Source organism: Branchiostoma lanceolatum, chromosome 1 (assembly GCF_035083965.1).
Source record: "Branchiostoma lanceolatum isolate klBraLanc5 chromosome 1, klBraLanc5.hap2, whole genome shotgun sequence".
NCBI lineage: Eukaryota > Metazoa > Chordata > Leptocardii > Amphioxiformes > Branchiostomatidae > Branchiostoma > Branchiostoma lanceolatum.
In genome coordinates, this window is record NC_089722.1 from 24,981,592 (window position 1) to 25,005,710 (window position 24,119).

General features: G+C 42.7%; 2 protein-coding genes across 2 annotated transcripts; both read right to left on the reverse strand.

The window, feature by feature from the left end:
- Positions 1–1,680: 1,680 nt before the first annotated feature.
- Positions 1,681–8,715, reverse strand: LOC136444039 (macrophage metalloelastase-like). Its single transcript, XM_066441470.1, has 10 exons — positions 7,541–8,715; positions 6,670–6,757; positions 6,121–6,256; positions 5,046–5,251; positions 4,583–4,793; positions 4,045–4,212; positions 3,529–3,702; positions 3,213–3,352; positions 2,900–3,044; positions 1,681–2,689 (listed from the first exon to the last, which is right to left on the reverse strand). Exons 1-10 carry the CDS (start codon positions 7,732–7,734, stop codon positions 2,424–2,426), a joined length of 1,728 nt encoding a protein of 575 aa, XP_066297567.1. The 5' UTR covers positions 7,735–8,715; the 3' UTR covers positions 1,681–2,423.
- A 3,358-nt stretch (positions 8,716–12,073) lies between these two features.
- On the reverse strand, positions 12,074–23,850 carry LOC136444040 (palladin-like). Its single transcript, XM_066441486.1, has 10 exons — positions 23,631–23,850; positions 20,307–20,558; positions 19,820–19,958; positions 16,198–16,473; positions 15,569–15,719; positions 14,947–15,204; positions 14,413–14,525; positions 13,906–13,993; positions 13,246–13,368; positions 12,074–12,707 (listed from the first exon to the last, which is right to left on the reverse strand). Exons 1-10 carry the CDS (start codon positions 23,768–23,770, stop codon positions 12,526–12,528), a joined length of 1,722 nt encoding a protein of 573 aa, XP_066297583.1. The 5' UTR covers positions 23,771–23,850; the 3' UTR covers positions 12,074–12,525.
- Positions 23,851–24,119: the final 269 nt, after the last annotated feature.

Sequence of the window (24,119 nt, forward strand, 5' to 3'; positions counted from 1 at the left end):
ATCTGCAACTGTGCCATGAGTCAGGAATCTGAGACGCTCAAAGATCAAGTTGGGACAACTACTTCCGTCATCTTGCGGTACTTATCTGAAACGCAGCAAATGATTGTTGCGAAGTGATGTACAGAGGGCTCTTTGATGTCAATGATAGAAAACTGTATATGCGCCGTAGACAAATTCATATTGTCCATTGTAGGTTTACCAAAATTGTAGCCCCAAAGATAAGACGTGCTGTTAAGAGGATACACCAAGGAAAAGAGACGATGACAACCTCCCCCTCTCCCTACGATCTACAATGACTTGGCATTCCAAGAAAGTATTAGCTCAACGGGGTGTTATAAAGGTAGTACGTCAACGAGATGCTGTTATCACGGAAACTAGCGGATGCTAGAAAGTTCATGTCCCTACTGTTTCCCTGTAAGTGTCTGCCTATGCCTTGAACATTGTAACAACCCCCAATAGACTGAGCTTCTTGCATTATAATGTACTAATAACTTTGGTTAAAAAGCCAGATTGCATATGATATAGAATATGTGCCGATGAACGACAAAATAAAGTTTTGGACCAAGGAACATGGTTGTATTCGTCTTTAACTTAATCAATTCAAATAGAAGCAGCAAAACTTGATGTGTACACGAATATAGGCGGCGCTTCGACTAATGTGACATGAGCTCAACCCCAGCTCTTAAAAATCGATCCTTGCTTTGCCAACGCGTGTTTTGAAAAGTCTTACAGGTCATTCCAAATATATGTGAAGATTTTCAGACCGGTTTGGTCGGGTATTCACTATTTTCAACTTAAATGCCTTGAATATTTCGCATTTTTACAAGACCGAAGTACATACCCTATTGGAGCATAATCTGCAGTACCGCTCCCAGCCGAATCAAGGAAAGTGACAAAGGAGACCGTCAAATTGCCAAATTTCTGTCTTCTCGGGAATGGGAAAATCTTGAAAGACTCGCAAAGGGGTTTGAAGTTTTGAGGCTTGTTTGACATAAAATTATCGATTTTTGGCGCCACGCGAGGAGCCCAAGTAAGACAATGTCCGCCAGTCGAAGCGCCACCTACAATTCATGTTTTCATCATATCTTATACGTATTAAGTAGTTCAAGGATACATGTGGACCTCAACTGTTTTCCCTTAACAGCTTTTGTATTTTACCCAACTTCTCACCTGCTTATTTAGGTTACAGGACTGTCAGAGAGGCCCGGCTGTCACTCAGAAAACATTACGATATTTCATCCCAACATCTGCTTAGAGGCCTTAGCCGACATCTCCAAGCAGATGTAAGGATATGTAAGGATACTAGTACTTAGGAGCAGGCGTACATATCTTCTCAACCCAATATTTCCTCTAACTTTCAGCAAGGTTTTAAATCAATGTTAAATGAAAAACATTACAAGCTAATATTCTAAGTCTTCAATTGTCTACACTCTTTCTACATGACGCCTTTTTCATGTGTGGTGCTAGAACGAAGGTTGAATATAGAGTTTTTGTCACATTTTAGTTTTCAGAACGTTCCATACAAAGCTTTATAATTTGTGTATGTCATTTCATTGATGCATACACCCCGATCAAACTACTATCATGACAACACGCACGATATGATTTGCGTCATCTTATATAAAGAGATTTATTTTGTATCCTAGTGCAAAATCATGAATAACTTTTGTCCACGAGTGAACAAAATCAAACTTCGTTTTAATTCGTAATATCACCAAATATAAAATCATTTTGCATATTTCCGGCCTCTCGAATCAGTATCAGTAAAACTACGTTTTAAAAACTTTGAAACCTTGACTAAGGCCTGTCAATAGATACAATCAATAGAATAGAACTCTCATATTATCTTTAGAATAACATAAAATCATTTACTCATGGCATAGATAAAAGCACATACTAAATACCTAGTCCGTCATGATGACTCTCTATAATAGATCCAAGAAATCATTTTCACCAAACTTTCTTAGCTACAATTGCGCGAGTATCCATACCCACCGTCATGCCAATAATAAATAAGCAATGAATAAGTTAAGATATAACTATTGATATGTATGTCAATAAGTTAAAATTGTGCAATAAATAAATATTAAACATCAAATTTCATATCTATAAATAACTAATGCTATTAGCTGTTTACTCAGTGCAACAAATATACAAAAACATATATCATACGACCGAAGATACTTCACATATAAGGCTAAGTTGATTGAGATATCAATGGCATATGATTTTTGTTGAATGAAGATTTCTGGTCGAAAATAGCAACTGACTCTAAATTGCTCACTTTATCTTGATAATAAAATCTGTGAAATCTTTATAAAGTGATTCTTACTGTCATCTAAGTGTGAATCAGCGATGTTGTACATGTGTATCTCAGTCATCATTGATACTGCCCTCTACTAAAGGTTGGAATTGTTTTTCTATCAAGGCTCTAGATCTACAAGAGTTTTAGCGCAACCCAGAAAGTCTGTGGCTACACTACGAGGATAACCCCCATTGGTGTCCACAGCAGCGCGGTTAGATGCCAGTTTCCAGTAGCGGTCCTTACGGAAGATGTATCTGGAGCCGTCCGTGCTGCTGAAGGCGGCGTCTATCCGGGTGGGGAAGCCGCGCCACAGGTTCAGGGAGCGGGGGTAGCCGGAGTCGGCACTGGCGCTGGCCCCGCCGGTGTACCGCCAGTACTGTCCGTCTGTAAGAATTAGGAATTGATTGTAGAATAAGTAAACTATAAATGCATTTTACTGTAATCTATTTTCTTTCTTTAGACGCCATATTCTGTAACAACTATATTGCCGTGTCATACACTTACTCATCCTTAAAGGTAAAAGGTAAAGGTAAACAACGCCACACCCAAAACAGCCGTAAAATCGAGTGAATGGCTTCAGTGAGTCTTAATTACCTTTGAAGAAGTAGGTCCTGGTTTTGCCGTCCCACTCTCCGTAGTACAGAGCAGCGTCGATGTCTTTCACCGTGCGCCAGACACTGACGGAGCGGGGGTACCCACTGTCCATGGCGTCACCAGTGAACCGCCAGTACTGACCTCCCTAAAACAACAGGAGCAACAAGGTAAGACAAACAAACAAACAAACAAACAAACCGTTAAGCAATCTAAATTTAGATACACTATGATTCTCGTCACGTTTTCCTCTGTACGTCACACTTTGTGTGGAATCATTAATGACAAAAGTACGAATTTGCCCTTGACCACTGACCTTGAAGAAGTACGTCTTCCCGTTGATCTCGTAGAACATGGCGGCATCCAGATTTCCCGGCAGTCCTTTCCAGACGTTCTTGATCAGCTGTGGGTATCCAGGGGACACTCCCCTGTCGGTCAGCTGCCAGAAGTACTTCCCTGAAAAGTTAGGTCGGAAATTTACGTTGGAGCGAAGCGCTTACTAGTAATCCATGATAGTACTGCAGTCTTGAACTATCTGGCCTATGACAAGATGGCTATCGGAAGGCTTGTCGATGCGGACGAGTGTAAAATAGGTTTCGCTATCGCAAAGTTGTAAATAATCGTTAGCTAACCTCTGAATGCGTACATGGTGCCGTTTTCCACGCGGGTGAAGGCGTCGAAACTTTTCCCGCTGCAGGTGTCAGCATCCCCCTCTCCGCCAGTGGGCGGTGGGTTCACGGGCGGCTTCGTCGGCTGGGGACGAGGTGCAGGAGTGGGCTGGGGACGAGGTTCTGGCCGCGGTCCTCCTGTTCGTTGCAAGGTTTTAGCCGTTAATTTTTGGCGTAGAAAGTGGGCAGAATAGTTATGTTATATCTTTCGTGCTAGCCTGAGTATCATGGAGCTTACAAACTCACAATGAATACGTAAAGATAACCGACCTACCATGACGCTAAAAACCTAATGATCCCTAATGGTTTTGGTTTCTTCTTGTCTAACATGATCTTATCTATCATCACAATGGTTTTCAGTAGATTACATTGTAATTCATGATGAAAAAGGTCCTCCACATAATCATATATCAAGAATCTCATTCAAGGTAGAGTCGGACACGAACGCAACATGTCCTATCATTAAAGGTTGTTCCTTACCGTACAGACTCTGTATCCCGCTGATGTCGTCCCTGTCAAGACGCAGGCTCCGCTGGTACCGGTAGAACGGCGCCATCAGGGCCGAGTTCACCTGGGAGTGACCCAGGCCCAGAGAGTGGCCGAACTCGTGAGCAGCCACAGAGAACAGGTCAGTTCCGCTAAGGGACGCTAGGGGGCAGACAAGTGGAACTGATGAGCTCGTGTTTTTGCATGTGTGGCGTGCAGAATGGTACAAAATCTTTCAGCATCAAACTTTATCATACATTTGTAGAATCCTTGCAACGACTATATTCTGAAATTGTAAAATTCACTGATATCTCTGCCTGTGCAATGCTACATTCGCCTTTTTGTTATTCGCCATTTTTACTTACCCAAACGAACGTATACATAAAGCATACAATTACAGAGCAAAATTGATGACACTTGATCCCAATGTAGCAGTGGCGCTTATGTCTGTATGTTATGATAATCAGTGCATATAATAGTGATCGACATATCCTTTGCTTCAGTTAAACGGATAGAAAAACAAGATCCTCACCAATATTCGGTGCCCCGATTTGCCAGATTTCCGACTCGTCGAAATGGGCGTCTCCACCGATGCCTCCTCCAGGTTGGTACGCATGCGCCAGAACGCCTCCCCTGGAGTCGAAGGAATTGCCGTCTCCATGGCTACCGGCGGCGAACCGGATCTCAATGTCAGCTGGACCGGAAACGCGTCTGAAGGTCAAGGGCGTCACCTGGGCCCACACCTGTGGGTGGAAGGAATTTCTAGTTATAACTTTGCCAATTAACCGAACAAAATAATGTCCATTGAATTACCGAATGGAGAATGCTCAATTTCCTGCTCGAAAAGGTTTAGTATAACAACTCTGTTGTCAACACAAACACAGAAGAGGATATAAACTGATGCAGAAAATAGAGAAAAAAAATCCTGATTTGCATTCAAACAAACGACCAAAAAAGCAGAGAGCAAACAAATCAAGAAACAAACAAAAACCTACGTCAAATGCACGGGCAATGGCATCTACCACTCGATCGCGGGGGAGGTCAGGAGTGAAGTTGTTGATGCGGTAGGTCAGGTCGTTCTTCTGCCACCTGCTGCCCAGCCGGGTGTAGCGCGCTACAGGGCCACTAGGGGGCGTCACAACGTCAGGGCAGCCGCAACGTGGCATCGTCATCATCTCTGCAGTCTTTTCGTCAAGGATACCTGAAATGAAAGCAACGGATTTACAATTGTTGAAACTATGAAATAAACGCATAAGATTAGATGATAACAAACAACAAGTCCAATAAACTCTGTAAAAACATTGAAACTAGACCTAAACAAAGAGGCATTGTCAATACCCTACCCCATGGCCCAGTGTTTGTAATTGTTCTAACAAATGCCTGACGAGAGGTCTGATGACTAACAGTTTATTTCCTTCAGAAGCGTGCTGAGGTCGCTGACCTTTCGGGGCAGGCCGCTGTACTAATGAACCCGTCTTGCCTAAGTGCACTCCTGTGTAGTACTTGTGTTGTGGTTCTCATGAACGCCAGCTTTTGTTCCCCTGACACCCAATACGGGAAACACGGGGGCGAACAACAATGGCCCAAACATGCCACTAGTGAGTGTCAACTAAACAAAACATGAGCGTCCGCCACTCGTCCAAAAATACATCAAGCCACTAAAGTATGATGATTGTGTAGGTTGATAATGACGTCAGATAGCGCTCTACAGCTCAAAATCGCATCCGACTGTGTTCCGAAAATAAATAAGATCGAATTTCTGGGTACCGGTGCTTCGGAGGAATAAGTCAACCTTGTCACTAAAATAACGTTGTTGTATCCTATTTATTGCCATTTGAAACGTAAGGTTATGGGACCGGTAAGAACTAGACGATATATCCCACTCACCAAACGAATACAATGTATAGGAAACTTTTTCGTGTGTATCAACATTTGAAATCTTGTATTTACTTTCACGTAAGATAGATAGAATTATGATGTCTTTACTTGACTCTACTTCATTAATCCGTCGTTATTGTGAACTTTGTAACATCGCTTCCCAAATTTACACTATTTCTGAAATCCTCCTACCTGTTGTTGGGATGTTTGCGAACCGCTGGAAGTTGATGATCGCCCGACGCATCATGGGACTGACGGTGCCTAGACTTCCCAGCATGCCTGTGGTGTCCTCCGACATGTTGTAATACCCGAACTGTTGCAGGTAGAGCTATAAAAGACAGCTTTTTTTAGTCTTTTGATTTTGACTTTCTTAGACTCCTAGCAATAGTAGTATTGTATTTCTCGTTTGAAGTTAGCGGATACACCAGTTTCTACAAATCGTTGATTTTCAGTTCCTGCCAAGTTGTCATAAACATCAAAACATAATAGTTTGGACATAATAATCTTTTGTTTAACTTTGCCTACGTAAATAGACCGACTTTGCTTGTTTTGATTTCCGTTTGTGCACTTTCAGGTCAAAATACACACCAACGCAATGACAACTGACTGATGACACACTGAGCACATTTTGTACATGATCTCCTCAACTTCCCTCTCTTTCAGAAAACACAGACTCAGTTTGCAATGGCATATCAAGTGAAACAGCAAATGTAAGAAAAACTAGTGCAACATTTGGCTCACCATTCCTTCATTCATGTTGAATTGTTTTGGTAGTTGTGACAGGGGCTCCCGATATGTCCCGTCGTCTTCCATACCTTCAATCTCTTCGCTGTAAATGTTGAAAGAAAGTGCGATATTATAACGTTATACATCATATTCTAGTATGATTTACATATGACATCAGTAGAAAGCTGTTGAACAACATGTGGTACTTACTAAGTATTCGTGTAATCTGATTAAACACGTAGAGGTTTTATATCATATCTGGGTACCACTTTGAACGGTAGAATTGTTTTTCTAGGGAGGGAAGATAGAAGTACGCTTAACTATAACTCAAGAAACTTGTCTAGATCAGCGTTTGGTCGAAGGGCAATGGCTTCGGAAGTTCTCCCCGCTTCCGTTGGAAACACGTAATTTCCCTGACATGAAATATTACCTTATGATTGACATAAAGACAGGTTTTTCTTTCAGAGTGTTGATGACATTTCAGACCGGAAATAGTGCATTACAGAGGAATGCATTACAGAAGAATCTTCTGTATGTTGAACGTTGATACTCACTAACGCGGTTAACTGGTAGTCTAAAACCGCTCTTGAATCAGATTGAATAAGGGAAAATGAGTAATTGCTAACTTGGCAAGATTTCACACAGACGCACTTCCGAAAGACAAGTGTGTCTGTTTCTATCACTGAAAGATAGCCGCTCGGCAAACGCAAAAATGCAGCATCCTGAAGTTTTTAGTACTCTCGTAAAAGTTGTAAACCGATTCGCAAAATTTAATGCGAAATGGCAAATCAAATGTTCTGAAATGTATACAGAAATTATGTTCTATGTCGCACTTCTACGCCTTTTGTAAAAGTAATTGAAAAAATTACCCAAACAAATGTCTTACCTTAATGGGTCCTCTGGAACTCCGAAAACGTCGTCAAAGTTGATCAGCTCGACATCTGGGGGCAGGTCCTGGTCGTGGTGGGGGTGATGGTGGCGTCTCTCTCCTCGGTGTAAGGGCGAGGGGTGCCCTGAGGAAGGCACGAACAGCATGCCGTACAGGCACGCAGCAAGGCAGAACACGTAGAAGCCTTTCATGTCGTCGTCTCGAGTCGTCAGGTCTCGTAGTTGAACGTCTTGTCAGCTCTCGTCGTGGTAGAATGTTTGATCGTACTTGACATTTCGGCCTTTATTTATAGCAATGAAAATGACGGTCTTCTGACGTAAAGTTTCCTGTGTTGTAATAACTGTGGCGTCTTCGTCTGACTAAGGACGTTTAAGACAAAGGTTTTGATACAACTCAGAAATCTCAACGGAAGTAGCGTCGGGAAACGACGAAGAACGACTTAATGATTACGTACAGAAATTCCCCGCATTCTTAATTAAGGAAATTCCTGTTGAGTTCGGAGTCTGGTAGAGGCGTGTCAAACGCCCCGCCGGATAAGTGAAGATGTAATTACAACAGATTAACATAGCTTTCACCTGATATGTCTGACTGCAGTGGTTAGGTCTCCCAACCGTACCTCCACATAGGGGGGAGAACAATACAACTACGCCTTAGGGGAAGTGAGGGCAGCTTTATCGGTAATGTCATCGCTGAAGTAGATTTTAAACAGATATCATGTTTGATCGTCCGCCATGATAAACAAACGCGAACTTTGGGCGGGACAGGTTTTCGTAGATATCATAACCTCCGTAGGACTTCTGATTCCGTGCGTAGTTCGTCGAAGAAAGGCAAAGCAAGGATATTTATACGTATAGATTTGTATATCTTAAATTAGTTTGAGGATCGTCATAGCCTTAACATAGATTTGCTGGAGAAGAACACAATTTTCACCACCAGTGCGTTTTTTTCTGAACCCGCTGTCTTTTCCAGCCACTTTGCTTGTTGACTTCGTCCTCTAGCCTAGCAATACGGGTTCCAGGGTTAAAGCCCCGTGGATTTAGGACACTTCCCTTTGAATGTTGTCTTTGGTTGGGCTTTCAACGAAAGCTCAAATCCTACATAAGCCTCTCCTTCTTAACAAGTCGCTTACGAATGTATGTAGTCTTGCTTTTGTTGGAGAGGACTCTACAGAGAGGCTTTATTTTAGGGCGTCCGATGATTTTCGAAAATCATGATTATTATAGACTGAAAGAAATTCTGAACAAGTAAGCGGGGCTTGTAACGGATTTGTAACTAATAGAAGTTAACGAGTCACTAATACACTTGACATAAGAGCCTGAGGTCTTGCTGATAGGGTTCTTAATCGGGGATAAGACGTTAGTACAGGTGTAGCGACCATCTCAGACCCCGGAAAGCCTGGTCTTTCTGCGGCGCTACTTGGAAGGTAACCGGGGACTGGGGGTGTGGCGGGGGAGGGCATGGGGGGTAACCTGACAACGAAGCTTGAGAATATCAATATTTTGATGACTCGACGGCACGTGTCTGCAGCTGGGGCGGATCCGACAGCGCGGAATGATATGATGACGTAGGAAACCCATCAAAACAGCATTGGTCACGGCAGGTGCACAGATCAATTTTGTGCTATGTTGTGTTGTAAATACATGAAGATTGTGAGCTGTATGTATAAAACAGAACAGCCAATGCATCAACATAGATATAAACATCAAGCATTCAGCGCGCGTCCACACTTGATCCCGAAAAAGTCGAAAACCCCAAATTTTGTGAAAATGATGATTTTCTCGACGGAGTTTTCCCTTTTATTTTCAATTGTCGTACAATTATCCAGGTGCATTCTCAACATAAGGATACGTTATAAAACGCCTACTTCCGAAAATATACATTTTTTCTTTGAGTGAAGCCGGAACGACCATTTTCGGGGTGGTGTACTCGCCGAATACGATGTTACAGTATCATTTCATATTCACGGTCTAGTCCTTGTCATTCTGTTACTGGAATTGCCGGATCAAATAATGACGACATGTCAGTATGCTATGTACCGAGAAGTGGCTATTTCACGTTTGTTCCTGTGCGTTTGTTCTATGATGGATTTTCTTGTTACCCAAAACCTTCCCACGTCCGACACTTGAGCCCACTTTGGCGTTAACCCAAGGAGTTTGCGGTTTTGGGTGGAGCAGGTTTGCGTGTCAAGTTCGCGCCTTGGAGATGATGTCATAGGCTTAGACATAGCTTTGTTGACGTCTTTTCGGAACCAGGATGTGTTCATGTAAACACAACACCCCCTCCATGGGCGGTCTGCTCAGGACACGACCGGAGTGCTGAGGCGTATCTTGCGTCGGTCAGTGAAATCACCGAGGGGTGTGTGTGGGGCTATGAGTGGGCAACCTGGGTGCCATCCGATTACTACCGGGGCTCCTACACTACTATCCCGAAAAAATCAGGGTAGCGAGTGTATGAGCCCAGGTAATAATCGGATGACACCCAGGCTAATGAGTGGGCACGGCCACGGCGTTGGACGTTCACAGTCACGCTGTAAACCTTCAAACCTCGCGATATTTTAGACCATACGCGGTGTTACGGCGGTTCCTGACATCTGACATTGAAAAAGGCATTTATTAAACATATTCAGCAAAACAGCTACTTTGACTAGCTCATCAAATGACCAAATATGTGAAATGTACCTCACTGTGATAATGAAATAGCTACATTTCACGTATTTTGGGTATGGGACGTAAACGCAAAACAGTTAGGTACCCAACACCCCACAGTTTACATTGACACAACCATGATCCGGAGTCAATGACTGTGTAATCCAGGGTCATGTTGATGTTGATGCAGGTATTCGGGGGTTTCCATGGTCCAGCGACTTCGTCATCCGCCAGCCACCATGACAACTCCAGCAAAACGTAATATTTACGTCTGGGAGTATGACACACATTGGAACAATGGTTTCAGAAGAAAGAAAAAAACATCTTTTAGTATTTTTGTAAAGACGCTGGCATACTAAAAACATAAAGCTTTCAACGCAGTGTGCAAAAAAATGAACTTGCATCTCGCAAGTTTGGTTGCGATCTGGTCGTCGACACTAGCCTGGCCTGTGGAACTGGTATCGTTCTGTTCAATAACTACAACATGTTTTCTGTTTTGATAAGTGTAGAGAATCGCTGTTATACAGGTTCATATTGACACTAATAAGTTAGCATGTTTCCAAGATGTTGGTCCGAGCGAAAGAAGACGTTTGAATATACATATACATCTATATCTATATCATATGCTTTGTTAAGTTCCTGTCACACAATATACATGTAGTTGTTACTTTAGGTAAACCTGACTCCACAAATAGTACGGAAGCCAGTAAGGGGTCGGAAACTTCCAGGATGCCGACATACTTGGAATATCGCGCGATGATTATTTGTTTGGCGTGACGAAAAATATTGGTTATGTGTTTTTTTTTTCTGCCATGTTCATGAAAACATTGCGGCCGCCGTGGTTCAGGTAAAACGTAAAAGGATGTGGCTACGAAGGACATTGACCCTTAAGAAAACTGCTACTCCTCCAGCATATTTTTGACAGCATCGTCATCATTTAAACATAGTGTTGAAACTTACAGGGATGGAAACACGTTTTTGTTGCATTACGAAGAAGTAGTCACATCTTAGGGTTTGACCACGAGTACGTCATCATATCGGACTGAGCCAATAGTTTGAAGGCTACTGTTAAAATACAATCAAAGTGGACCCGATTTTGCAGAGAGAACACCTGTAGCGGTGGTCGTATGGCGATTAAGTATACCATATATTCAGGTGTTCACTGTATGTATAACGGTCAATACAACCGTCCTCAATAGGGTAGCGTTAGCTTTAGCCTATGTTCACACAATCTCTCGCTTCCAGTGAAAGGGCTTTTAGAAGCGTGACTTGGTCAGCCCAAGTCGCCTTTAGCCTACTTTTGTCTTCTAAAGAGTCGCGAATGTCAGCACTTAGAAACACTTCTGCCTAAACTGACAACAAATGAGAGCCCTAAGTAGTGACTACATACTTCAAGATTTCGACTGTAGTCCGTCTGTCAACGATAGGCTATTCGGTGTGTTTTCTCAACTTTCACTTCCCAAATACAGTTAAGCGTGGTATATAGCATCTAAAAGCTAACCATACTTGGGTGATGACCAAACCATTATATTTGTTGCACTTTGTCTGTCAGCGTACGGCAGTGAACTCTTAAAACGTTAGTAGCGGAGGCCAACTTTGTTTACTGGAAAGCTGGTCTTTGTTTTTGGCTTGGGAGCAGACCTATTTGCCATGGAGTTCACTTAGAACGTGTTTTAAACGCGCAAGCAAGAAAGTAAGGGGTCCACTTTGTTAACGGGGGTCTTTCAACTACCTTGGATAAAGCATTAACACCCGAACGCCCTTGCAGAAATGGGCCGCCAAATAAGCTTAAATCCAAAACAAGCCTGAAAACATGTCTATCATTCCAGCCTAACTGTTCTTTAAACCGATGGCAAGTATCTAATGTAAAGAACAAAAAAGGCTCTGGCGTTGTAAATTATTAGTTTCTCTTCTACAGTTTTAATGCCAATCCATAGCTAGTAGACTATGTTCTGTATCACTCATCTAATTGTGCTTGTTCAAGTCTATAAATTATTGCCGAAACGATCCAAAGACAAGGAAGTTACCAAAGTTAAGACCGATACGTCGAGCTGGTGGGTCAATCTTACAAATATAAGCGTTCACGATATACCTGTCTAAAGTCAGTACACGTCACGCAACAGAACATTTCTTCACATTTCGCCTCTTCTTAACCAATTTCGCTCTAGATCTTCTAACAAATTTACAAAGCGCTATCGCTGCCGTGTAGGTCAATCGCTTCAAAATTATAGCGTGGGGGATTTTCCCAGTGTAGTATGACTATTACGTCTGTCTATTTTTCAAATGGAAGAGGATTTTATAGCGCAATTGAATTGGTTAACGGAAGCGGAAGTGACATCACTTGAGCGTGAGTTTGAAGTCACTGGTGACCTCACCCATGGAGTTGTGTGCGATGACCTTGTAGTCGCCAGCCTCGCGCTCTGTCACCTTCCCGATCTCCAGTTTGTACACACGGCCTTTGTGTTCGATCGTGTACAGGCCTCCTCCCATCAGCGTCTTCTTCTTGTGAACCCAGTCAACTAGGGGAAGAAAGATCACATCATTGCACGGTGTCCATAGCCTTCAGAACGTGGAGGTACAAATCTGATGTACTTGCCAACTGATATAATGGAAATCTGATATACATAGAAACTTGCACACAAAAAATTCTGAACTATTATGATTTAACTGTATTGTATGTACTCATGTAAGGACATTTAACGATGTTTAATTGGGTTGTATGGCTGATTCTAATGATCATTTAGTTAAAATTTATTGGAATCTAGTTATGCGCAATTTTATTTACGTATTTGTATTTGTCCCTTTAATTGTTGATTCTCGAAAATAAGCTATGCTGTCTGGGCGTCTGTGTAGTGTACTGTAACAGTAGATAGTTAGATAAATCTGATATACCCTTGAAAATCTAAATATTTGTTGATGATGTAGGCTCTAGATATTTGCTATAGCCTGGGATAATACTAATAGTTAAGAGACTCATATTTCAACCGTACTGTCATGCAAGCAGCCTTTACGTGGAACCTGGAAATGAAAAGCGAGCGGGAAAAGTAGCTGACTCACCTGTGGGTGCGGGTGCGGCGTCCACCTCGCAGTAGAACTTAGCGGGGGAGCCCTTTGCGACACTGATGGACTCCGGCACCAGGAACCACTCAGGCTTGGCCAGCTTACGCACGCCGCCCTTTTCTGCATTTGAAAACATGATTTCAGATTCCAAGTGCACACAAGAAGATATACATGTATATTATTAGCCTCTACCAGACTCCATAGGTCCCTGAACAAAATAGTAGAAAAATCGAAATATACAGATGACATGCCGAAAGAGTTAGCAGGAAATATAGCTTGCGACCTCGGGTATGTTATCTCACGGTCTATTTGGCCAATTTCTACTGTTTTCCGAGCCAAGCGACCTGTGGAGTCTGACAGAGGCTAAGGTATTACTGCTTAATGTTTTAATCTTTACATGCGCTTCCCTTAAAGTGTAAATGACACTTCAAATTTTACCACACTGCTCGGTCCGATGATGTAGAGTTGATGTTAAAAGCTGTTTTCTTAAGTATTGCTGAGTTGCAAATTTAGAGAGTTTCGGTCAGTAGTTCTGCTAAAACAATTAGTTAACTACAAAGGGCAAGACATGCAATCTGAACAAAATTGATAGAAGGAGTTACTAGTCTACTAACTTAGTTGCTGAACTGTAAACATATGAATTGTTATAACACTCACTCATCGTGAGCCTGAACGCTTGCTTGTTTTTCCCCCACTTGTCCCTCGCAACACACGTGTACTCGCCTGCATCCTTCATGGTTGCGTCCTGAGAAACAAAAACACAAAAGACGAAAAATGGCAATTGCAATTGCTGCCGTTTAGAAAATTGAATCGAAATTCACAAATTTGTGAGCTGTGATTTTGCCTCTGCTGTAAGTCACAACTTTATAATCTTTGTTGCTTTACGCAGACAAGGACAAAGTTACACTGCACTCACGTTTTTATAACTGATATCAACAGTGCCAAGTACAGACAACAATAACCCATTTTTACACCTGGGTGGAGTGAGGAAAGTCGTGTATTGCCTTTCCCAATGGCACAACATCGGTGGTGTCAGGGGATTCGAACCCGGACCGCTGTGTTCTGGGTCGAACACCCAACCGTTACGCCACACGACCTCATGATAAGGATAGTTGCAGCAGTATTTAAGTAGTTCAGCCTGTTGTGCGTATACATGACACTGACCTTGATAACCAGGGCGAAGGTGTTGCCGTCTCGTTCAAAACTGATCCCTTTAGTCTTGCTCTCCGCCACTAGTTTCCCCATCTGTTCCCAGACTACTTCATCCGGGACGTCTCCTGCCAGGAAAACCAGGGATAACTGACGACATTTGCCAGCAAATGCTGAACATTCCCCTCTGCAACTTTTATAAACGTGTTGTCTCACATGTTCCCAATTTTGAAATACTTTGCTACTGCCTTGAGGCTGGTCACATACAAACGGTGAGAAAAGAAATTATGTGATTTTGTCGTATGAAGATTCATCTGTGACACGGTAATTAACATATTAGTGAATCGTACACACGTTATGAGCAACGTGTAAATTCATTATATAAATGATTTGATTGATAAAACACAAAACCCGTCATTTTGCCTTAATCAACACCCAACGTTTCCTACTCATTTTAAAAATTATCTTTTACTTTGACTTTCAGAATCAAATCTATTTTGGTTATTACTTTTTGTATCCTCTAGATAACAAACGAGCCTATCTGCCTACCTGTAAAAGTGACCTCAATCCTTGCCTCCTCCCGTTCCTTAGCAACAAACTCTTTCCTCAGATTCTCGTCAAACAGCGACCGTGTCCTCTTCGGTTCCTTGGGCTCGGGCGGCGGGGTGGGTTCCCTCGGGGGCTCGGGTTTGGGCTCGGGCGGAGGAGGAGGCGGAGGTTCCTCCTTCTCTTTCTTCTTCATCGGTTTCCCCACCAGGCCTCCCATGATGCACCAGTCAGGCTGCGTCCACAAATCCTCACTCGACTCTGGACAATCATGGAATATTTCATTTTTAGAAATTAAACTTCAGACCTAACACAAAGAAAATGGCGATTTGCCGTTTTTTTCAGACAAGGCTACTTCCTTCTTCAAGATGAATGACCCATCACTCCTACCACGTGACCATGTGGACACGTGACTCCGGTAATGGGTCAGGCACATCCAATAAGACAGTTTATGTAATCCATCTTGTGGAAGACTGTCGGGTCACGTGCTAAACTTGGCAAACGCAGTTCTAGTTCTTACCATGTATTCCCAACAGTGTGTGTTTTATGCTATAACATTCTTAGATACATGTATTGCAATAAATTTGGGAATCAAAGATACAGAGTTATCTAGGCCCCGCCTCACCTGCCACTTGCAGCACAGTGTTGCAGCTGGTAGATCCCAGCTGGTTGGTGACCACTGCTGTGTACGTGCCTGCGTCATCGACGTCACATTCCCTGACGTACAGCGTACAGACTCCCTGCGCCAGGTTCACTTTGTACTTCTCACCGTCAATCTGTGCGAGGATGGAGGGGATCGTTTCATCGTCCAAAATTATTTTCTCTAGGATATACTAGTAATTTCCAACAAAAAAAGCTGATTCTGGTCATCAAATAGATGTATATTAATCATCGCACCCAACAGACGATATATGAATTTATATCTAATAGAATTTTCTCTTCTTGATCTTTACACGTACAGTATAAGATAGATAACAGTGACTTCTTCTGTGGATATTTATCCCCACTTGGGTACTCTCCAAGCAGAGGTTAGGCTCTGGCTTGTTTTGACGTCTTTTTATGAGTTTTTAATCGGGCCAAACTGTCTGATGAAAAAAAAACCCTGCCAAAATAGAAAAACCGATAAAAACGCCTAAAAAGACGTCAAAAACAAGTCGGGGCCGAGCTTCTGCTTGGAAAATACCACTGGGGACGGTTGTCAATCATAAAGAATGACATGTGCGTACTAGCTGATGACATCACCATATAACCTACCTTTATCGGTTGATCATCCTTCAACCACTCTATCGTCGGCTCGGGGCTGCCTTGCACGGCGCAGGTGAAGTACGCCTCGTTGCCCTGCACCACGATGCACTTGGGCCGGGGGCGGTGCAGGAAGGCGGCGGGGTGGTCCATGAGGGCCTGGCGGGTCGCCGTGCGGGGACTCTCGTGCATCCAGGAGTAGTCTCGGCCCCGGGGTGTGGCGCGACAGCTCGACTCCAGGTACCGCTTCCATTCGTACGTGTACGAGCGGTCAATCTCGTCCTGGGTCTGAAATAGTGAACAGCTCTATTTATTACCTTCACCGAGAAGGATATGTTTTCAATTACGTCATGGTGGGGCTGGGTCTGTATGTATGTCAAGAGCATCACCCGACAACTTGCATGAGTCCTATAATGCAAAAAACACTGTAAATATAGATTTTCCTCATTAGGTATGCAAATTAAGTCATAATTTGGACAATATGCACTTTATTATGTACATAACTGACTACGCTACCAGCATACTAAATATCATGGAAATCCGTCGGTCCTTTAATTTTGTTCAGTTATTCTCCTTTGAAGATGTACAAAAACCGCCAAAGCAGTTCCAGAGCAAGCCACTAGGGGGGGGGGGGGCAAACCTACCTCAGTTCTTCCTTACATCACAAGCTATCTGCCACCAAAAACCATAGCACGTTCAGTTCAAATGATACAAGAAATGGAAGTTGTGCTGCAGTACCAAGGTAACATACCAGGGGGGCCAAAATCGACAATGATCTACCTCTTCAACATCTACCCACATACCAAATATCATTACAATCCATCCAGACGTTCTTGGGTTATGCTGACTACAAACATCCTGAAACACAAACACACACACACGTACAGACACGCCAAAAACAATATCTCAATTTTCATGGAGATAACAAGACGGTCATGGCCATTGGTTTCATGCTCACGAGGTAGAACGTGCGAGGAGCCGCGTCTCAATAACGGAGTGAATATTTTCTATACGAGTGCTGCGCTCCCTTATTTCAAAGTCGACAATAACCTATATTTCAAATGAAAGCCATGCTTTCTAAAAATCAGCACCAGAATTTTTATGATGATTCATGAACTGTACGTGCTTATAACGCCATTACAATATTTACCACGAAGTTTTGTGTCAATCTTTAAATATACTATATGGCATACAATATTGATAAACTTGTCCATAGACAAGGACTTAAAAATAATGTCCTTGGTCCATCGAACGCTTAAGCGGATCGCGCGTGTTCGAGAATACCCTACCATCGTTTTATCGAACAACCGTCTCCATGGCGACACTCCATTGTTTAGACGTAGTGTGTTGTAGAACATGCCATCTAGCCTGACTGTTGCAGTGTTGCCAACAAGACAATCTGCGCCGTCAGTCAGTAAAAGAAGAGGCGTGATCTTGTGTTGGGAGAGCTTGACTTTCAGTCATACGCTGGACTCCAAATCTGCGACAACTTAGCATCGTCATGTCGGTCGTCGTGAAAACAGTTCTGTTCTCTATAAGTGAAGAGGACGACTACAGTCCAAAGGCAGGAGCACAAGATCCTCCTCTTGCAACAAGACCGATCTACGATAACTTTCGCCATCCAAAGCAAGTCCCCAAGCCGGCCAACTGGGAGCTCATCCTGGAAGACTATGATCGTCTGTGGAAGCTGTCAAGATCCTACCAACTAAAACATTCAGCTGATAATGAAGACAGTGGGACCCAGACGTTGCACATGGTGGACGACATAGAAGAAGGGTTGCAACAGTTCAAAAGAGAACGACTTGGTGAGGTTACAGACCAACCAAAGTTTCCCGGCAGTAAAGGTGTGGAACCGATCTCCATCCCAGAAATGGAGGTGACAAAAGACGCACCTGTCGACGAGAAGTTAGAAGCGCCGCCTAACGACACAGATCGTCTGTACACCATCGACGACATCCTGAAGGCTCTGGAGACTGAAGACGGACACTTGTCATTGAAAGACAAACAGGAGAAGATCAGTCTTAGAACGGAGGAGTCTAAGAAAACCGTCAAGGCGATGAGAGACGGATGTAGGAAACGTATGAAGGAAGAGGAGCGTCGCATTCGGAAGCGGACATGGCGGACATATAGTCTGGATTCCCGTAGAGACAAGATGCTTGCTGGACTTTCAGCAGTGAAACAAGCACGTGTGACAAAACAAGACGACAAGGAGGAGTTATCCGACAGGCTTCCACAGCTCATCAGAGATAAGCAGGAACAGATGACTGAGTTTGACGATAAGAAGATTAACAAGTCAGCAGCATCACCTGTTCATGAGGGCATGGGTGACGTGTCGGAGTCTCTGACCAGCGCAACGCACTCCATCGTGAACGACGGTCACGGATATGTACCACAAGCACACAGCGAGTACTCAGAAAAGAAACGTAGACGTGCACATGGCAATAGCATCAGTCCATCGACGCCAGCATACAAGCTAGCGGGCACATCATCGGAAAGTTCAGATGTTAGATTGACCACGGATGGGGTACCCTTCAGCAACCGAAGAGTGTCAGAGTCAGACTCACACGATCGTTTGAGCTCGGAAGATAGTGACAAATATGGACATGAGCAAACCAAGAGCAAAGCGAACTTGAATGCTAGAAGCAAGGTTCGGCGCCTTTTCGCCGGTTTTAGAAGGGTTTGCAGACGACTTTGCTGTATCTCTGACACTAGCGGTTCAGAGGAATAATATTGTCTAGTAATAGTTGATTAAGTTAAATTCAATGTGTGCTAAGTTAAAAGTAAGCAAAGTTAAATTTAATGTGCACTTGGTTTAAAGCTGAGAAAGTTAAAATTCAATGTATGCTAAATCAAAGTATCTCCGCATGTTCCCGACAACTCACTAAAGGCCTGCGGCCTCACCAGTATCGCACGTATTTTGATAATTCACAAATATGATGATGAATTGCTGTATTTGCCATTCATGTTGACAAATATTGCCAGTATTAATGTAACCCAAGATGGTTTGTTTTTTAATAAAATGTGTTCTCTTGAGTGAGTGAGTTCTCTTCAGTGAAAAAAAAAAGCATCACCCGAGAACATGTGAATGGATCTACATGATATTTGGTAGGTGAGTAGCGGTTGTGGGGACGGAGGACTCAAGTTCGAGAATGGTTCACCTGAGCTGGCGTTTTCCTCCGGTACTGTAGCGGGCTGTGTATCTACATAACTCGAGAAGCTGTTGATGCATATGGTTGTGCAATACAGTTGTATTTCATCCGTCTTTCAAGTGGTGTGCTGTAAGAGTTACTAGATGGATTAGGCAGATGACCATATATCAGTTTTAGCGGTCAGCCAATAGCAAATGTATGCATCATGTTGGCGTTCAAATAAAAGCTGCTAGGGGACTGCACCCAAATCTTATCCACCTCTTTCTCAGGACTAGACTTGTCTATCGTTAAAAACATCCATGGAGACATTTTAAGTTATCCTGTAAACAAACCCACAGACGCAAAATTAAAAAAAAATGTCTGAGTCGTCCTGGTGGAACCAAAATTGATCTCACTGGTTCAGAAATAGTTGTTATCCCACTTTACATATACAGGATACAGGAGGATGTTCCCGAAGGATCTAAAATGACCGACGAGTAACCAACCTCGAGAATCTGCTGGCGCAAAGGCACACGGGACGGTTCCTTCTCGTCCATCCAGACGTCCTTGCGGTGGCTGCGCCAGCGGGGGTGGGCGTCGGGCGGGCCGTGGTGGGAGTAGTCCCGGGACCACTGGTACTTGTACCTGGGAGACAAGGAATCGAACGAACATATCTACACTTAACTGACGTCAGCTAGTTTAATCTCTAAGTAGATACGTATACAGGGAGGAAAGGCGGTGACGTTCTGTGATAGTCCCGTCGATATGACAGCGATCAAACAGGGCAATTAGAGAACGTTCCGCGATCTGCCCTACCAATATCTGCTTGGAGATCACTCCAGTCTATTATTGCAATGGATGCCGTCAACAAATAGTTTGATAACGACAATTGTAGGGAAGGAAATACGTTCCTTAAAATTAAGGATATCATTGTCGATCAGGTCTCTCAATTGGATAGAATAGTTACTAGTTATCTTTCCTAATACTCCTCACCTATCCTCCAACCAGGCATTGTAGGCTCCGTAGTCGTACGAATCGTAGTCTCCTGAGAAGATTTGACCGTACCCCTTCCAGAGCCCGGGCTTGCAGTCAGGTTCTGGCGGGGGTGGGGGCCTGTATGTCCCCGAGGGAGGCCCGCCCATGGTGCGGTACCGACGCCAAAGAGACTTGCTGTAGGGGGTGGTGGCGCTCTCGTCTGACGGGGCTACTGTGCCCGTCTTCTGACCAACACCATGCCCAGGATCCCTGAGATATAGAACAACCTGTTATCGATACTAAGCATCTTTTTGCTATTCAAAATACATGAAAGATGAATTTAAATGCACAGTTCTCTTTCGAAATTTTATCTGTGTTGTTCCTATTCCATAATAATCTGTACAGAAATCTCATCTCTTTAACAAAAAGAGAAAAAACTAGAGTTCCACGACCTCATACCTTCGCCAAATGATTTTAACCTTTATGACTGACGTATCAGGAGTGATTGTCATCAATTATAAATCATACCAGTTGATCATCTTCACCCCCAAAAAAAGTATGAGCTTAACAAAGAAGGTTATGCTAACAAAGTAACATTTATCTTGAATTATGCAAATGGAGTCCTTATTAGCATAATTTGATTCAACGATGTTCACATTCACATAACTTCCAAATGACACAAGTATGAAATTGCCATCATTTACCGAAATTAATAGTAGTTTCTCATTAATTATGCAAATTAGGCCTACATTTGCATATTTTTATGTATCAAATTCTTCAGTAACAAATGTCACATATGTCAATAGTCATATCATGGAACACAGTGGGTTTTTAAAATTGTCTCTTAGAATCTGATTTGCATAATTATCGTCCAATCATACAAAGCATCACGTAAGCTATCTACATACCAAAAATCATTACCATCCATCTAGCCCATCTTGAGTTATAGTGTTTTCTCATTAATTATGCAAATGAGGTCTTCATTTGCATAGTTGACATCTATCAATATTTCTCTCTTCTTCAGTTACATATGTCACATGTTTGAGAGTCCTATCGTGGAATTTGGCAGATGTATAAACTTTCCTCATTAATTATGCAAATTACATACTGATTTGCATAATAAGTATCTAATCATGTACATCATCACTCAAGCTATCTACTTACCAAAAATCATAACCATCCATCGAGCCCTTCTAGAGTTATTCCCTTTCAAAGTCTGAACCAAAACCTGATCCTGCAGTTCCAAAAAAGCCGCTAGGGGGCCCAAACCTATACCACTTACTCTCTGTCCAAAGAGCTATCTACCACTCAAAAATCAGTTCCATAGCTTGTCCAGAACACGAGATATCGAAACAGGAAGTTCTGCTGCAGTACCGTAACAAGCCGCTAGGGGGCTCAAGATCTAATCATTTTCTAGTCTCATCAAGACCTACCCACCTAACAAATATCAAGACAATCCATCCAAGCCTTCTCGAGTTATGCTGTACGTTACAAACAAACAAACACACAAACACACACACAAACGCTACCCTCTGCATAACCTTCTCAGCGAAGGTAAACATCTTCCACTCATCCTCAGCATAGCTACACGGACACACAAGCAAAACCTTCACCATGAAAAGAAAATGAATAATACACGGGTGATATCATGATCAATACACAAGTATATCATGTTACTTATGTCGATAAAAAGTTTTTTCTTTCTCGCTAACGTTGCTTAGAGATAAAATCGTACAACGGTCTCTTGTACAAACTGATAAGGCAATACATTTCACCGGTGTCAAGTTGCCTTTCATGACACCTAGCTACATATTTCACGGGACTTCCTGATTCTTGACGCGTGCACACCGCAACCTTGTGGCACTTACATACAAGACACTAAAACCTTTAGGCCTGCGGCACTTACAGTTGCAGGACCCTATAACCCTGTAGCACGTACATACAAGACCCTGTAACCTTAACCTTAACCTTGTGGCACGTACATTCAGGACCCCGGACCCCACACGTATACAATGCGACATATGATTCCGTTCCAGTGTAGGGCGGGGCAGTATAAACGGTATGTTACCAATGCAATAGAATAGTCTATCAACCATCAAAATATTTTCAACGAAGTCCAAATATATATATGTTCATTCCTCTGCCTCTGCCTCTGTCTATCCTTTACCCTCTTGCCAATCGTGTGTTGCGGTTTCAGCTACAAATTTGATTGACTATAGTAGTCAGTCATCTGTGGCGCAGCAAATTTGAATTGTTATAAACTTCAAGTCTATATGAAGTATTGGATTATGATAGCTACAATTTAGGTAATTATTAGCCAGGTCACAGATTCACAGAATGAAACTCAAAGATGAATTATATGAGTGTATTTTCCTTGTATAATTGAATAAATAAATGAAAAACAAATGATGAATTATAAGAGTCCAGTGACACGTCTGCACGCAGGGGGTGTCATATCATGTACCCCGACCGTCTGGTTCTGTTACATGAACTGTTGGAACATGTAATCGATAACTGTGTTTGTGAGACACTAAAATAAACTTCCAACCTTCCAAAACACAGGGTGTCAAAGCTTCCCTCATGGCGACAAGGATTATCAACTTGCGCTCATCAAATTTGACCTACTTCACAAAAATACAGATGCAGTGACTTATGGTCAGCAGGTTCACAAACATCGTTATCATGGACTAAAATTGTTCATTTTACGAGATCAGACATTAAAAATTAATAGCAACGTGGGAGACGTCTGGGTGATATCCAACATTTACTCTAAACGTTACTTTTTATTGTATATTGGCTATGTTTGAAGGTAAAACTTTGACAAATCAAATGTTCATCATGACCTTGCCATACTTCCATGTACCGTACTCTTCCACGTACGTCCTAATATATATATATGACTCATAGAATGTTCTATATCGGTATGGATCTGAATATCGATGAAGAATTCCTATATGCAAGCTTAACAACTATGAGACTTTTGAATAAAAAGTTATCAATGCGTTTAAACCACTAACAGTCTAACACCGATTGCTACGTTTGGATGAAGAGTGATATATGTTGAGAGAATAAACTCAGCCCGTCAGAGATTATGTCATAATTCTTCTAAACTTGGCCTTGATGATAAACAGCATAGAGAGGTATAAATAGAAGTGATAATGTACAGAAATATCTAATACACCGACAAAATACAAGCGTAGTTGATTTGTCATCAGAAGATGTGGGTCATCAGGGAAGAAAACATTGTAAGTCCAAAAAGTAAAGCGCTTTGCGTAAGAACCATTGAAGGACATTGCGAATGTTAACCGGCTTGATAAAGAGAAGGAAAGAAGATCCACTTACCATCGCAGTACAGGTTGTGGCGTTCCGAAGACCTCCAGACGAAAACCAGATATCCCGCCTCTGGTCAAGCCAACTTCGACAGCGCCGGGTTCCTTATTCACAACCGGGCGGGAAGCCCCCACGTAGTCTACCGAGCCCATGTCTGTACAAGTCCCGCACAAGCTTAGCCCTTCTCCGAGACCCACCCCTGAACAACACCCAAAACTTTTAATACAATCACAAATTCCTGCAGACGTATCATAGCGGCCGGTTCAATATTTAGAAAGGTCGTTTACCGGAGGGTAAGACGAGTCGGGTGTTCGGTGACTGACAGGAATATGCCCGGCTTATTGTGGGGACATGTCCGGTATGGGAGCTATGGCTGGGTGTTATACGTGTGACAGACATGCGGGTGGGATAAAACGGTGATTTATGAAGTCCTTTTCCTGAGAATAGGGCAGGAAAAAACGGCATCTATAACAGGGTTAAAGCACAACGTATTCCCAATAT

Bases quoted from the DNA above. Each gene is read 5' to 3' on its own strand.
- LOC136444039 (XM_066441470.1), bottom strand. From the start codon at position 7,734: ATGAAAGGCTTCTACGTGTTCTGCCTTGCTGCGTGCCTGTACGGCATG. The intron at 4,213-4,582 runs GTGAGGATCTTG...TCTGCCCCCTAG, and splicing joins AATCGGGGCACCGAATATTG to CGTCCCTTAGCGGAACTGAC. The intron at 3,045-3,212 runs GTCAGTGGTCAA...CTGTTGTTTTAG, and splicing joins GGAAGACGTACTTCTTCAAG to GGAGGTCAGTACTGGCGGTT.
- LOC136444040 (XM_066441486.1), bottom strand. From the start codon at position 23,770: ATGGGCTCGGTAGACTACGTGGGGGCTTCCCGCCCGGTTGTGAATAAG. The intron at 15,205-15,568 runs GTGAGGCGGGGC...ATGATTGTCCAG, and splicing joins CACTGTGCTGCAAGTGGCAG to AGTCGAGTGAGGATTTGTGG. The intron at 13,369-13,905 runs GTGAGTGTTATA...TTTCAAATGCAG, and splicing joins AGCGTTCAGGCTCACGATGA to AAAAGGGCGGCGTGCGTAAG.